This window comes from Furipterus horrens, unplaced genomic scaffold, assembly GCF_987537825.1.
Source record: "Furipterus horrens unplaced genomic scaffold, mFurHor1.1.pri manual_scaffold_1, whole genome shotgun sequence".
Classification (NCBI taxonomy): domain Eukaryota; kingdom Metazoa; phylum Chordata; class Mammalia; order Chiroptera; family Furipteridae; genus Furipterus; species Furipterus horrens.
The window spans coordinates 168,577,935-168,594,957 of record NW_028327171.1 but is presented as its reverse complement, the minus strand read 5'-3'; the positions used below and the strand labels follow the sequence as shown (position 1 = coordinate 168,594,957).

The 17,023-nt window shown below is 34.3% G+C and overlaps 1 protein-coding gene across 1 annotated transcript in view; it reads left to right on the top strand.

Moving 5' to 3' along the window:
- OLA1 (Obg like ATPase 1) overlaps window positions 1–16,628 on the top strand; it is a 185,824-nt gene extending 169,196 nt beyond the window's left edge. Inside the window, exons 8-11 of the mRNA XM_090267937.1 lie at window positions 9,266–9,406; window positions 10,087–10,183; window positions 12,210–12,332; window positions 16,120–16,628. Coding sequence (XP_090124063.1) covers window positions 9,266–9,406; window positions 10,087–10,183; window positions 12,210–12,332; window positions 16,120–16,221 — 463 coding nt within the window. The 3' untranslated portion in view covers window positions 16,222–16,628. The remainder of the gene's footprint in view (window positions 1–9,265; window positions 9,407–10,086; window positions 10,184–12,209; window positions 12,333–16,119) is intronic.
- The last annotated feature ends 395 nt before the right edge of the window (window positions 16,629–17,023 follow it).

Genomic DNA, 17,023 nt, shown 5'->3' with positions numbered 1-17,023 from the left:
GGCTGGTTTGCACAGTCAGAAGCAACGAGGCTTGATTTTCCCTGGCACTGGGACCGTTAGCTGCATGGTCTGGTGAGGAGCTGGGAACGTTCCCCAGGTGTCCTTCCTGACTTTTTAAAACGTGTAACTGCACTTCCTGCCGACCTGCTTCTGCCGCTGCTGCTGTCACCACCACACCTTGTCCTCTCCACCCCGGCTCCGCCCCTCCTACCTGTCTAGATGAGTATTTCTTCTTTATATCTTTGTTTGTTGGACTTCCATGCAGTTTTATTTTCTGGAACTTCTGGTTGTTTCTAATTTTGAGGTAGTCGTATTCCTTCTTAGTTGTGAAGGGAGATGCAGCATGTCTGTCTACGACTCCATCTTGGTGGGAAGTCTCTGTATTTATTTTTACATGTTTAAACTTCAGTCACCTTCAAAGTACTCTCCATTTGATGCAATGCACTTATTGATTTTTTTTTTTCCCCACTGTTCAAAACAGTTTTTGAACTCATCGATTTTGGTGCTGTTAGTGCTGCTATAATTTTTTGTTTCACCTCTTCCACACCGGCAAAATGTTTTCCTTTGAGAACTTTTTTTCATCCAGGGAAACAAACAAAAAAAAGCCACTGGGGTGAGATAGGAGGTGAGTAGGGAGGGTGGGGCACAGGGTTCTTGCGATTTTTGGTCAAAAACCAGCGCGGTGTGGGCAGGTGCGCTCATAAATCACCCATCATGAAATGGGCAAAAACATTGAAAGAGTCTTAAAAAAAATTCACTGAAGCCAAATGCAGCTTCTCCCAACAACACCAGCTGGTCCACTGATAAAGATGGGTTCCTAGAACACACACCTAGTGGGGGAAGCCTGTAGTACTATAAGGGGTCAGCCCTCCAGAAGATAATTCCAGTTTTGGGGGGGTTGCTCTGCATAAGTACAATAAAGAAAATTAAGTTAAGGTGAGGGAATAGAGTGACAAAAAGTGGGAAGGGAGAGGCTTTTTTTTAAATATGGTAAAAAGTAGTACCATTTAATCAGAAACAGGAAATGCCTAAAGATTTTAGCATAAAATGCCATAAAATGATAGAATTTGCCATCTGAAAAAGGATCATGCAATCGCTAAACCTGAGAGTTGTTAAAAACAACAATTCTTTCTTTTGATGAAATATGCAGAAATCCAACATATAAGAATGATGCAACTCTGGTTGAAATGCAAGAGTGGAAGGTGCAAAACCTCCCTGTTTCTTCTTCCCTTTCTCTATCCTTTCTCCTCCTGGCACCCTGGAAGTGTCTTTAGGGAACCCATAAAAGGTTGAAAACTACTTACTAGTTTTCAGATGAGTAAATTAATTTTTTTTAGTCTTACCTAAGGACACTCCATCATTGCTTTTTTTTAGGAAGAGGAAGGTGGGGGAGAAACATCAATTGGTTGCCTCTCGTATGTTCTCCTAATGGGCATCAAACCTGCAACCTAGGCATGTGCCTTGACCAGGAACTGAACCAATGACCCTTCAGTGTATGGGATGGCTTTAACCAATGGAGCCACACTGGCCAGGACTGCAGATGACTAAATTACAGCTTATTTATTAGCTAAATCTCTTCCCACCTTCTTATTCATTCAGGAAATGTTTGAGCATCCACCATGGGCCAGGTGCTGTGCTAGGAGAGTTCTGTGAATATATCAGGGAACAAAGACAGGTTCCTGACCTCAATAAGTTTTTAGTTTTAGTTTATAGTGGGAGACACTAAACAAGAAAATGGGCAATTTATAGTATAGAGTATAGTGTGATAATAGCATCTATCTATATAAGCTCATGGAAAGCTCTGCAGGAACTGGTTTCTTAAAGAATAAATTGGAGTTAAATCAGGAGGAGGGGCAGTTATATACTTAAATGAGGATTATCAGAATGCTTTCAGCTGCAATAACAAAGACAATCTCAGTACATAATAATATCCAAGGTAATTTGTCTCGAGGGTTGGTTAATTCAATGTCCTGTGATATTACCAAGAAAAAGCTTTTTTCTCATCTTTCCCCACTCCACTCTTTAAGTCACAAAATGCCTGCTAGAACTTCAGGCTTAAGATCCAGCCATAGTGGAGAGCAGAGTCTCTCATCTCTTTTTAAGAGTCTCAGGGAACATTTGAGATTCTTTTCCTAGGCTTCCCCTCTTGCCCCATTGACCAGAACTGGTTCATATGCCCACTCAAACCAGTTGCCAGATGGAAAATGGTATTACAATGATTTACTCAAACTAATTAGGATTCACCCTGATGTTTCCTCCTTTTTATTTATTGCAAGACATTTTTTAAGGGGGTCTTTTTCCTGAACATAGAAAATGTTGCCATATAGTGATTACCTGTTACATAGACTGATTGCATGTATTATCTTTGCATTATCTTTTTTTAAAAAGCATATTAAGAGTTAAAAAAAATCCCAGAGTCATGGTGAGTCCAAAGTTTTGGATAAATATATTCCAGTTTTTCTAATTTGCTTTTAAGGTCGTCTGCTTGTCTGAACACCTGTCATTTCAGCTTACTCATAACCTTCCAGTTACCAGTAGTCAGAAAGCTTATTAATCCTTGAAACAGAAAGCCTGAAACCCAGTGTTTATTTGCTGCAAAAGGAATGCCTATTTCTGTAGAATATTTCTTTTATATACACAAATAAATATATCGATACATATATTTATGTGTGTATACAAATGCCATTTTATTATAGTAACTACAAAATGAATGGGGTTTTTCAGATGGCAGTTCTGTGAGGTCTTCATAGGAAATAATTTGTGGTAATATCCCTTTTACTTGTTGTGAATTCAGATTTCACAAAAGTCCTCTCTGCTGGAATCACTTCTTATAATTTGAATCTAGACTCCAAAGCTAACTTACTACAGATGTTTTTCCAGGTATTGAGGCTTATTAGAATGAAAGAGGGGTAATTATGTCTTACAAAGTAAGAAACTGTTGACCATAGTTATTCTGTCTAAATTAATTATTTTTACTGTGAATCTGAAACTTCTTTGACATTATAGGGGATTCTGATCATATATTTTCCATACACTTCCTGAAATTCTAGTGACTTTTTTCTCTTCTGGCTTTTGAACCTGGGAGATGTAAGAAGGAATTTTTCTATTATTCTTGCTCCTCTCATATCAGTGGGATATAGGTAGTTAGCATCTGCTTAGTTATCAGTTGGTCTTCAGAGTTATCTTAGACATTTTCATGTTTTCAGTTAATGTGCTGTTATTTTCAAAATTCTTTATTAGTTTGGTGTTTCTGAATTTAACATGCGTAAGGAATAAATAGGGATCTTATTAAAATGCAAATTATGAAATTCTGCATTTCTAACAAACACCCAGGTGATATGGCCATACTTTGAGAAGCAAAATTGTAATTGTTATTCTATAGAACTCCGGGAAGTTAGACAAGAGCATTGAAACTTGAAGTTCATTACATACATCAAAGGTGGGGATCCCTTTTAGAAGAGGGATTAGATTTCCAGACACTAATTAATTATACTAGAAATTACTTTTTTGGTATTTCTTCTTCTTTCTCCCTCCTGCCCACCCTGCAACTGACTTCCTTAATAAACCCATTTTAGTAACTATTCAAACAGTTTTTTAAGAATTGGTAATTTTAGATTTTCTAGAGCCATTTTCTTGAGTTTGAATGAATATGTTATTTCAGTTGGTATATTGTTTGTGCTATTACTCTTAGTGCAGGTTTTCAGTGTTTTTTGTTGACATTTATAAGTTAAGTGGATTGATTAAATAATATTTGTCATCTTTAAGAGGATAACCTTACTTCCCATAAGCCTTACTCTCTTTTTCTTTTTATTGTGTGTGTGTGTGTGTGTTTTGTTTTGTTTCAGAACATTAAATTAACATTAATTTCCAATGAGCATGTTTGGAAATTGGAAAAAAGGAATGTGATATGTTTAAATCATTCTTTGGGACACTGAATAGTTTTTTTATAAAGAAAAAATTTTTAGGATTTTATTTTATTTTATTTTTAGAGAGAAGGGAAGGGAGGGAGAAAGAGAGGGAGCAAAAAAAAAACTTCAATCGGTTGCCTCTCATGTGACCCCAGCTGGGGACCTGGCCTGACTGGGAATCAAATGGGCAACCTTTTGATTTGCAGGCCAGTGCTCAGTCCACTGAGCCACACCAGCCAGGGCAGGACACTGAACCGTTTTAATAGAAATAAGAGTAAATGTCATTTCTAATAAAGGAGGAGACTAGAAATGACTTCAGTGTTTATCAGTGCTCCCTGGGTTTATGGTATATCCATACAGTGAACAATATGAGGGGACCTATCTTAGTAAAGGTCAGGTCCTTAATAACATTGACTGAATGATATTAAGTCACTGAATAAACCACCTCTGGAGCCTCCTTTGTGTAAGTTGCATCATTTTCTGAATATTGATATATGTATTCTTGCCAGCAGTTATATAAGTCAGTCAGAAGCAAGATATCACTGCTAATTTTTTTTAAGTCAAAACTATATAAGGTGTGTATAAGGACCTAATATAGCATATGTAACAACTTCAAAGACTTTAAATATATTTTGATATTGCAAAGTAGAATAAGCAGATTTAGGAGAGTTCTGATGTTCAAAGATATCAGAAATGATCATGTAATTTGGCTTTAGTGCAGGATTGAGCCATCTTTAAAGGATTTTTAGAACAGATAATCAGAATTTGAATAGCTAAGGGTAGAAGGGTAGTTGAATGGCTAGAATGACATGAAGTGTAGAAAAGAATAAATTAAAGTTTTTATTAAAGGATATTAGAGAAAACTATTTCAGGGGCTTATTTTAAGTTGCAAGAATTTAGTTTTATTCAAAATATCAAATAGTACCATGGGGATTATGTTATTTCCCATTATAAAGGTAAGTATTGTTTTGTGAAACCTGTATCAGTTTGGATATGTGTATGAAAGTAATGTCTTGTGCACCATATGTTTGAGTCAAGTATGAAATCAATTTCTTCCTGAGGGTGATGGTCAAAAATGTTGAAAGCTATTAGAACACAATAAAACGAAGGATTTAACTTTAGTATGAAGAGCTTTGAGTTAAGATGGTGGACTGAGCCCATATAGCAAACTCCCTTCTTGCTTCTAATATATAGCAACACCAGAGAAGATAACCAGAAAAGGCTGGTGTTGATGCCAGTGTGGTATTTTCAGAACACACAGCAAGACTTGCAAGTAAGAAAAAGGATTCTCTAGATGCCCAAAATGGAGAAGACTCAGTGACAGCAGAGAGAGAAGCAACAGTGTATGGCCCTCAGGGAAAACTGCGCAAATATATGGCTTAGAGGCCTTTGTGTCTATATGGGAGTAAGAGGGCACAGGCCCCATGCTACAGGTGCTGCTGGAACAAGGCTCACTAATGAAGCCTAGAAAGAGCTATCCTTTCCATGATTAAATACTAGAAAAATGCCCCACTCCCACCCCTTGGGAAAAAGAGAGGAAGCTTAGTCTCAGGAAATTAGAGACCAGAACTTCATTCTTAAGAGTTGGAGGGCCTCAATGTGCATTATCAAAACCTAGTGCTGAAACACCAAGCCTTAAAATGACCCAGAGTCAGGACCCTCCATTGATCATTCCCTAGAGGAATCAACCATAAAACTATCCTGTAGGTACATCTCAACAAACCAGGGGACCACAGACCCCCTTGGAACATAACTGCTGCTTCCAAATGACCATATATCCAAAAACAACACAGCGTATACAACAGGACCCAACTATGGTGAGCGGTTAGCAGATGATAAGTGGTGGGGGCAACGCTCTACCCAAGAAACCAGGAGTTATTCGAGCCATCCAAAAGTAACTTTTAAATTCATCTGTTTAAAAGATTGAAAGGAACTAACAATTTATTAAACAAGAGTAAAGTGTAACCCAAAGAGCAGGTAGATGTGAAAGTGGAACAAATATAATTTTTAGAAATAAAATTAGTACCTGGGAAGAGAAATACAAACAATGTGAACTAACCCTAAGAAAATCAAATAATAGGTTCTGGAATTTCAAGACTGGCTAAGAAAGTCAGATTATAAACCCAAAGGTAAATTTGAGACACAGTCTTTTAAAAATCCAATACTAAATATTAAAGATCTCATTCTGCCAAAGAATCTAACAGATTACAACCAGTGTATCCCAAAGCATCACCCTTTTAGTCTTTAAACTGATTCCTTTGCTTCATTACCAAAGGGAAAAATAGGACTAATGGCAGTTCCTCTTTCCATTTGTCACTCACAAGACTTCAGGGAAATCAGTGTGGCTCCAGCTCCATAAGAGAAGGATGGAACCCCTTGTAATAATGTATTCATATAAATTTGCAAAATGAATGTATACTGTGAAAGTTTTTACAGTTGAACTCTTGGGGAATGTGTTGTCTTTCCTGTTTCTTCTCCACTCATAATTTGGTGTTCCATGACAATATTATCATTAGCATTAGTATTTTGATCACTAACAGTTGCATAATTTTAAATATTTGCTAACATTTGTATATGGAAGTTATTATTCACTTTGATAGAATGTACTTGAAATAGTTTTTCTAGTAGTGATACTGAGCTCAACTTTGATTTTTTTCATATCCCTCATGTGCCAGTAGCTCACATTTTTGAGAAGACTAACTATAGTTTGGGTTATGGTTTGTAGCAATAGAATAGACATTTTTTTCTGCAAACGGTAACTGGTCCCAATGGGGTTCAAACTTGTGATCTTGGCCTCATTATCACACTTTTGTAACCATCAGACCCAATAGATATATTACATATATTTCAGTCAAATCTTGAGATTGAGTCATATTTTTAAAATTACCCATGGCTTATTTCAAATATGTAATTAAAAATCACTTTGGGACATTTCTCACTTTTGTTTGATAGTAAAAGTAACAAAAGTAAAGCAGACAGCCAAAGAATCTAACTCACTTTTCATCTTCCCTGTGTTTTCTATGACAGTGAAAGTCACAAAAGTGAAGCTTGCAGGCAAAGAACCTAACTCACTTTACGGAGAGTGCTACGGTACCTTTTTCTTTTATTGAGGCTATAGCAGGTCTGATGTCAGTCACTTTGGAGACCTTTAGACCTCAGTGCTCATTTATTGCTAAAATGTACCAGTTCTGCTTCTGCATTATGAAGATCATCTGTCAACACTTTGAGATATTCTCCTTTGTTATTAAGCTTGTGATGCTCTACACTGTCAGGTTTTTTGCCAATTATAGTTAAGGTACAATGGTGTATTCACCAGATCAAAGTCTCACATTGGCGATAAAGGAATGATTCGTAAGTCTTTATTCATCTGAATTGTACAATAGAACACCTGAGGAATGCAAATAATCCTTCTGAGGACTCTGCAGGAAAGGCTGTTAAAATGACAGGGGAGAACTATTGTTATTCTGAATTGATGTTTTAGCCAAAGTAATTATTTCTTATCTTGTTGTTTCATAACAGTTGATATTTTATTAGTTATGTTGATCATATTTATGAAGCAAAATGTATATATTTTTATTATTATCATTTTACATGGGCTTGTTTTATTTCACTTTCATTGACTATTTTGGTATATGATCTTCTTTTAATAGAATACTTGATTGTATCTAACTTATATAATAAGCATGTTACATTTTAATGTACAGTTTGGGTTGAAGTGTCAGTCCATGAAGTAACTTAGAATCTCATAATTTTATTATATGCAGAAGTATGAATTTAAGTTTTCCCTTTTTATTTCTTAACCTTCCTTTTATAATTTTGGATAAGAAAATACATGGTTTGGAGTTCCTATTTTAAAGAACAATAAAACAAATTTTTATCTGTTTATTGGGTTGGTCCAGTTTTCTTAGGATGTGACCAAAAGGAAAGAAAAAATTATGAAAAGCAAGAACCACTGATAACATATTAAATAAACTATAGGTTAGCCTGGAATAACGGACATGTACAAACTTGTGAATTTTTCTTCCTCTATCCCATTCTAAATCCTATTTCGTAGGCCATATATTTTTAAATTTTCTAATAACTCGTGATTCTCTGCCATTTTCTTTGATAGGTGAGTATTAATGAATTTGTGGTTTAATTCTTGTGATCCTTTTCCTCTAAAGTGACATTAACATTGATTATTTAAAGGATTCCTGCCATGATTTTTTGTCATAGTAGCTATTAAAACCTTGGTCTAAATATGGGAGATGAGGGGAACTATGCATGGTATACATTAATATAAATTTCTATGAAATCTGTATTCAATTCTATACTAAACTCTGTTCCAGAATTAAAGGCATACATGCTATGATTTATCTGAGAATGAAAATTAATAATAGTAATTACTGTTAATATTTGTTTACTATATGCCAGGCATTACTTTTTTAGGTTCTTTATAATATAATATGTGCTACTGTTATTTCCATTTTTATACATGAGGAAACAGGCTTAGAAAGGTTCAGTAACCTGCCCAAGAATTAAAAAGCCAGCAAAGCAGTAGGATCAGAACCTGGTTAATATATTCGCTACACTTATTTAATTGTGTTCTAACTACCACATTGTCAGAATACCCCATGCTTTGGAAGAAAAAAATCAAGTCATCTTTTTAAGTAACAACTTGGTGTCAATTTCCTGACTGATTTAGCTTTTTAAACCCTTTTCAATTCAAAGGAATTTATTTCCTCTGTAGCTCTATTACTTATGATCCTATAGAAGTGAGGTTTATAAGAGCAGTGTGTACATAATCAACTAGGTTTGTAAATCTGTATTTCTGGACATGTTTGTTTTGATTAGCAGAATTCTCCCTCAAAACCAATACAAATGCAAACCTTGTTAGTCTGAGGAGGAACTAAACCAGGCGTGTACATATCTGGGTGGAACAAATTATTTATTTATCAAAGACTCTTCAAAATTAACTGATGCATTTAGGTCCGATTTCTATACAGACCAAACTTTGTTTTTGTTTTTTAAAAATTTGCTTAGTTAAGTAAGGAAAACAATTCAAAATTGAGATTTTCAATGGCACAGGTGTTAACACTGAACAAATTTGTTGTAACTTTTAAAAGTTTAAAAATATTTGTATAATAGTTCCTATAGATAATGTGCTAAAGTAAAACTAGATTATAGTAAAATATTATGGCGTATACCTGAAGCAGTTGCTTCCTGTTAATGCCTTGACCTTGGAAAGCTATACAGAAAAAGATGGCATCATAAAACCGTGCAATTCTTATGAATATGTATGTGCTACTTGATAATAATGAATGTGGTACAGTCATGCATGCACTACAAGATAATGTTGTGCCCTTTTTTGTCTACAGGTTGATAAAAATTAAAGACTGGGTGGACAGGTCTGACCCAGGTGCCTTGGTCATTCCGTTCAGTGGGGCCTTGGAACTCAAGTTGCAAGAATTGAGTGCTGAGGAGAGACAGAAGTATCTGGAAGCGAACATGACACAAAGGTTAATTTAGCATTCATTTTCCCTACACTTTATTATCAACTATTTCCTTGCAGTAATTTAATTGCTTGCGCTGATAGAATAATAAATGACAGAGTAATTACCATTATAAAGAGGGAATCTTCTCCTTTCTTTACCATGAGACAGAGTGAAAAGATTTATTTTAAATTAAGTTTTTAACTGTCATCTGTCATCTCCGTACAGTGTTTTAATTATAACATAGGTATTAGTTATGTGTATTTTTGAGAAGCAACGATCGCCAAAACTCTTTCGTCATGTTCAGTGGGGGAGGGGAAAGAGTGAATCAGTTGCCTGAATTTTTTCTAAGTAACCGTAATATATTGTTTAAACATTGGATTTCTATCAAATAATTTTGCTTTCATGACCCGCAACCTGGAAATGATTAATATTGGAGGAAATAGTCATAAATCAAATGTTTCTTTTTTTTATAGTAAACAATTCTAAATCATATATTCAGACTAAGACAATTAGAAGCAGTTTTAAAGGGGTTTTTTTAGAAATAGTTATATGCTTTTTGACCCCTTCAAGTGCATTAGAAAGATGAATGGTCATTTACTAATATCTTCTAACATTTTCTGCTTGAAATTAATAATTTTAGCTTTATACAAATCTCTGGCACTATCAACTTATATGTTGAGTGAATTTGTTTCATTTTATTTCAGCGCTTTGCCAAAGATCATTAAGGCTGGGTTTGCAGCACTCCAACTAGAATACTTTTTCACTGCAGGCCCAGATGAAGTGCGTGCATGGACCATCAGGGTAAGATTCATACTTATTCATCAGCTATATCCAGTTCCACACTATTGAATTCAGATTGATATCACTGACTTTGAAGTTTGTCATGGTGGCGGTTAGCTAGTCATTACAGATGAGGTTTTTGTCCAGGATAACTTTAATTATTTGTGAGCTGCTGAACAGTGAAAGTGGAGCGGCATTGATTGAGGCAGGTAACAATTGATTCTGCCTATTACATAGTCTGAATTTCTTCATCCTGTAGAATCTGTCTACCCTCCTCCTGTGGTCAGAGATAAGACGCACCAGTATTGTGCTTGCTTAATCTGTGTGACTGGGTTTGTCTGCAGTGAAATTGATGTTGCTTTTCATTTTGTATTCGCTAAGTTTGTTTGGGTTGCGGGTGGTTCTTTCCTCCTTTGCTTTGCTCGGATTACATTTTCAGCAATAAAAGCAATATGACATCATTATGCTCTCCATAGATACACAGTTGGGCTCAAAGAGCTAAACTCAGTGTGTAATAATTCATGTCTTTTGTAATTTGAATTCATAGAAGTAATGTTTATTTTTTTCAATGTTATATATTCAGTCTTCTTTAAAAATGTGATGTGTATTTTAAATATTGATGTATACTGATTAGGGCCAGAGAGAATGACTAATTTATTCCCAGAGGACAATAGAAACTGAACTGTAATGGTTTGCTTTTAAATGTGAATATATTATACTACTGAAAAATATTTTGAAATATATGTAATCCCAAATAGTGGAATCAAACATAAAAATTATGTCAGGACTTTTAGAAATACTGATTTTTTATTATGCTTTTAAAATATATGCTACATGATAAATTTTATGCTGCTTTGATTTCTGTTTTCACTGGCTACCACAATTTATTGTAACATTTATTCTAATGTAACATGGATAGGAACATGGAGGCAGTTCAACATAGTGTTAAATGCATTGTGTGAATGTGAGATTCACTTTTCTTTTACCTCCTCTCCTCTTTGTAAAAAACCGAAAATGTTTGATGGATTTCTAACAAAGGTTCTTTTATATAAACTTACAGAATAATGTCAAAGCAAATCTGAGTTGGTAAATAAATTGCCAGGATTTTTTTTGTACTTTATATTTTTAAGCTTTAAAACTTCTGAACTTAAGTATATGTAACAGGAAAGATAATGTATTCTGGGCTTGAAAATGTGAAAGCTGGTTTATCTTAAGACTGATTGTAAGTATCCATGATTTAATGTGCTGAGATATTTAGTCAGGTAAGCATCAGTGAGTATCCATATTAACCCAATACATCTTTTATTGTAAAAACTGTGCTTTATAGTGTCAGACTTCTTATCACTTTAACATGCTTTATTAAGCAGTGTTTAGGTCACCATTATTTCTCAAATTTCTTTCCATGGTTGTGTGTGTCTGGATGTATGTCCTTGTAATTTAACATATGGGGTAATTATAAGACATTTCTTTCCTACATCAACTTGAATTTTTCTACATGATGGTTAGGAGCAGGGTGTATATAATGTAAAATGTTCAAAAATTTTATTAGGAAAATTTCAAAATTATTTGCCCAACAGATTGTATAATTTGTTGGAAATATCTTTAAAATGGTCCTTTATATTTTTGATTTTTATATGTTCTTTAGATGAACTGAAAATTTCAAGGCTTTTAATCTTTTTAAAATCTTTGATAATTCATCTTGAAAGTTACTTTAAAATCCGTTTTTTTTTCTCCCCACTGTGAAGAATAGAAAAATCGAAATGAAACCCAGGCTAAAACCAGACCGCTGCATCTAAATCAATAAAACTGGATGGCTGTTAGGAAAGACAAAGCTGTGCTTCTTTAGTATCTACTGATCTGTCTGTGCTAAATCTGCTACACAGATAGTGCCCAGTGTTGAAAATGTACTAATTGTGTACCTGACATCTTAACTGATGTTAAACTAAGTTTAAGTTGACCACAACTGCAGTTCAGAAAAAAAGAAACTCTACGTTTACAATTAATCATCTTAAATGCAATTAGTTTTCTCTGGTCTTTCTTTTCAAAGAAAGGGACGAAGGCTCCTCAAGCTGCAGGAAAGATTCACACAGATTTTGAAAAAGGATTCATTATGGCTGAAGTAATGAAATATGAAGATTTTAAAGAGGAAGGTTCTGAAAATGCAGTTAAGGTAAGGAATTATTTTTTAGTTTCATATTTTGTAATTTTTACTAATGGGAAGATACTCATGAAAACGAATAATCCTCTTTTAAACTGTGTATCAGGGTTTAATGGTACTGTCAACTGTCAAAGAGCTATAGGTGTTTACATGCTTTTAGATAATTTTTAAAATGTGTGAATAGTGTTTTTCTAAAACTGAAACAAACTAGTTTTAAGAAATTATAAATAATTTCAAAGAATTTGTTCACTGATGGCCAGTGAAAATTTATATTTATTACACTTGATTATCTAAAATAGAACTGATATTATATGCTTATGATTAATCCAAACTTCATGGTTGTACTTTTTTGAAGATCTTTAGGAATTTGATTTACTTTCTCAACACTAGAGGGCAGGTCCAAAATTGTGCTTTGTTTTAGCTAATAAGTATAATTTGATTTGCAACCACTAATAGTAAAGCAATGTTATAGATGAGCAATAAATGATTTTTTTATAATGTAAATTATTTTTCAGGCTTTTTCTTATTTGGCTTTATTAGGCTTAGCAGAATCTAGTAGGTATGTCATCTCTAATCAATAGATAGGCCAAGTGATTAAACTGACATCGTCGTAAGGCTTCTTTATCTTTAACTTTATATTTGAAAACTACCATAGAAAGTGTTAAAGAATTTAAAGAGGTCTCTTTTGTGTCTACTATTTCATAGTTTGAAGGAATGCAGAGAAGTTTATTTCAAGTTTAGTTTATTCTCATTGGTATCATTGGAAAGATCATATTAATCAGCAGGACTTTAATAGAACTTTTGAAACCCTAGGAAGAGGAGGGGGAAAACATCTTTGTATAATTGATTCAATGTGGAATGAGAGCCATTTTGTTTTTTAAAAATGAGTGAGAGAAGTTACAATTTACAACTAAACAAGGTCATTAACTTTTCAGTGGTGTCATCTGTATCAATATATAGGTATGCAAATACTGAGATTGAACTTTGTCAGGAATACTAATTAGACTTGAAAATCTCAGGTTAATTTTCAACATGCTACATCATGTTGGTATATGTATTTTTCATACAGTAAAGGTGATTAAAATAAGGATTTTTTTATTACTACAATTTAGAAATCACATGCTGCTTTTTTATAATCTCATGTGATAAGCCTGTTCTACCAATCCTTAATAGATGTCTATATTGTAATAAGCTTGAAAGATATATAAATTGTAAAATTTTTTTTAACACAGGGAAACTTTATAATATACAATAAAATATGTTCTGCTTGTAGAAGTGCATAACACAAATTGGGTGCTTTTATACTATAAATTGGAGATGATTGACCTCTGGATTTTCAGATTAGAATACCATTAATTGTTTTTATGGGATTTTTAATCTCTAAAACTTAAATTTCAAAATTTGAACTCCAAGTAAATAAAACCTTTATAGGATGTTTATGCTCTCTTGTTCAACAGATAATTACTTGCATATTATCAAGTAGGTTTTAGGCTTGAGAGCAAAATTGTATATATGTATATATGTGTGTATGTATCTCTCTCTAATACCAGGGCAGCATAACTAATTTAATGCCAGTGCTATGAACTATATACGGAATAGCTCTGTGTGGGCTTTGTGGTCTACAGGGACATCACATTATTAGCAATCATATCTGCTTAGGCGAAGCTGGCTTCTACAGATGGCTGCTTTCAAGTGCAAATGAACTGGTTAGACGTGTCTTGTTTAATACATACTCAAGATTCACAAATGTGTATTGATTTTTTTTTTCAACCAGTGTTTCTGATAGCAGTGGAAATGGATTAAATGGTCTCTAGAGAATTTAAAGGAACACTGTCACCTTTAATTAATAGTAAACTTGAGTGGTAACAAAGTATGCAAACTTACATTAATATGTCATGTTGAAATCTATTTGATTTAAATTGTATAGTTTTATAACAGTAAGCTTTATATTCTCAAAATAAGTAGCATGTGGCCTTCAATACATCACGTGCCTTTATAAAAATTGTGTGTGAGGAAAGAGAGTATGTGTGTGTATGCCTTTTAGAATGTTAGAGTATCATGGCTTTTTAAAAATCAGCTTTGTTTTAATAGCACACATTATTGGTAGGTGATTTTTAAATTTGTAGCCTAGATGTTTGAAAATATGCTTACTATAGCTCTGTGACCTGGTTTGTTGATTTTTAACCTCAGATATATGACCTTTGTTATTGCTACCTCTTGTTAGTATACTGCACTTGACTTTGAACGTTCTTATCAATATATTCCAAGGGAAGTTGTTGGGCAAAAGTTTTGTGTTCTCAGCAAATTCTAACAGAAGGAAAACTCTTTTGACAGTTTTTTTCCCCAAAAGATCCTTGAGTCCTCTGTCAAGTAATCGATGGTGGGGTTACAGGAGTTGTGTCAGTGTGTGCAGCATTAAGCATAGATGCCAAAGAGCCTGTTGTGCGTAGGGTGTAGTGTGTGTGCTATGCATGGGTCTCTGGAACTGCCATGGGTTTGCATTAGAATTACTGGGCAATTGCATGTCTAAATCTGCATACCAGCAGGTGGAATCAGTTGCTTTGCCAGCTGATATATATAAGTGGGAAAATATCTGTCTTTGCAGTCCAAACCTGTTAGAGAAGTCTGCTTGTAACTAGGGCCATTAGTACATGCATACCTTGTTTTATTGCACTTCACTTCATTGCACTTCACAAATGTTGCATTTTTTACAAATTGAAGGCCAAACCTCCCACCAGCAAAAAGATTGCAAACTCACTTTCTTGCAGTACTCACTTTGTTTTGGTGGTCTGGAACTGAACCTGGCGATATCTCCAAGATTCTTCATGAGGAATTCTAGTACACACCACTATGTATAGTCATTGTCAAGTTTAAATAAACTACGAGGAAATAATTTAAAAACTGTGGTAGTAGTTTTTCTTGTCGCAGACCATCTTTTTGACATCACCAATATTACCACAGAATTTCTTTAAGAAAACAAAGAAGCCTTGGCCAGGTAGCTCAGTTGGTTAAAACATCATCCCAATACACCAAGGTTGTAGGTTCCATCCTCGGTCAGAGCACATACAAGAATCAACCAATAAATAAATGCATGGATAGGTGGAACAAATCGATGTCTGTCTGTCTGTCTCTCTCTCTCTCTAAAAAAAAAAAAAAAATTTTTAAAGAAAATGAAGAAGCCTTAAACTAGTTATGTAGTTTTTTCTTCCTACCTGGTTTGATATGTTTTGTTACAGTGACTTACTGGATGTTTGCAGACACATCAGAAATGTACCATAAATAACATGTAATGAAACTTAATGATATTGGTATAATTACATTTATGTACCAACAATTTAGTGGAGATTACATTATGATTATGTATGTATGGAAAATCTAGTTCTGCCCAAATCAGGAATACTTGCTTCTCTCCAAGTCTAGTTTTAAACTTGTATGTCTTCCATCCTGGCTGGTGTGGCTCAGTGGACTGAGTGCTGGCCTGCAAACCAAAGGGTCGCCAGTTCGATTTCTGGTCAGAGCACATGCCTGGGTTGCGGACCTGGTCCCCAGTTGAGGGCATGTGAGAGGCAACCACACATTGATGTTTCTGTCCCTCTCTTTCTCCCTCCCTTCCCTTCTCTCTCTCACAATAAATAAATAAATAAATAAATAAATAAACAAATAAATAAATTAAACAAACAAACTTTTATAACTTCTATGTCTTCTTATTTTAAAAAAAATATGATCCAATAAGTATAACACTTTGCCTTATGCATTTAGTTGTACAATAATCCATTTCTTATGTATTTCCTATTTGCAGGCTGCTGGAAAGTACAGACAACAAGGCAGAAATTATATTGTTGAAGATGGAGATATTATCTTCTTCAAATTTAATACACCTCAGCAACCTAAGAAGAAATAAATTCTAGTTATTACTCAGATAAACATACAATTTCCAAAAGGCATATGATTTTTTTAAATTAAAATTTCTGAAAACTGAAGGGACAGAGTTGGGGATGTGGGAATCTTCTACAAACAGAATTATTTTTATTTGTTTTAAAATTAAAATACTGTGTACCTCCAATGAAATGCAGGTTCTCTAATGTGAACAGCTTTGCTTTTCATGTGATTAAGACCCTACTCCAAATTGTAGAAGCTTTTCAAGAACCATATTACTCTCATGATACTTCATTAATCTCCATCATGTATGCCAAGCCTGACACATTTGACAGTGAGGACAATGTGGCTTGCTCCTTTTTGAATCTACAGATAATGCATGTTTTACAGTACTCCAGATGTCTACACTCAATAAAACATTTGACAAAACCAGCCTTGGTGTGTTTGGGGATGTCTGTATTGACTGACTGTGGTGTGCTGAATGCGATACGGCACCTGGTGGTTGCTGATTACAGAATTTTAAGGCGTGCATGTGACGCAGTAACTGGCAGTGTGGGGCAGCTGCAATTGTATCTTAAAAGTGAGTCTTCCATGGGAATCAGAAGAATAGTATACCAGGGATTTGTTTCAAGAAAGTTAATTAATTTGTAGATGGACATTATTGAAGGATGATAGCCATGATGCTACAAAGCATATAACATAGGTGACTGTGACCAAAATCAAAATAATGCTAAAAAAAATTCTTCAAAAATTAAGAGATTGTTGTTGTTCTTCTGACCATCTGGAAGAGAGTGTTTATTTTTTAATCATTCCTTTGAAATTATGAA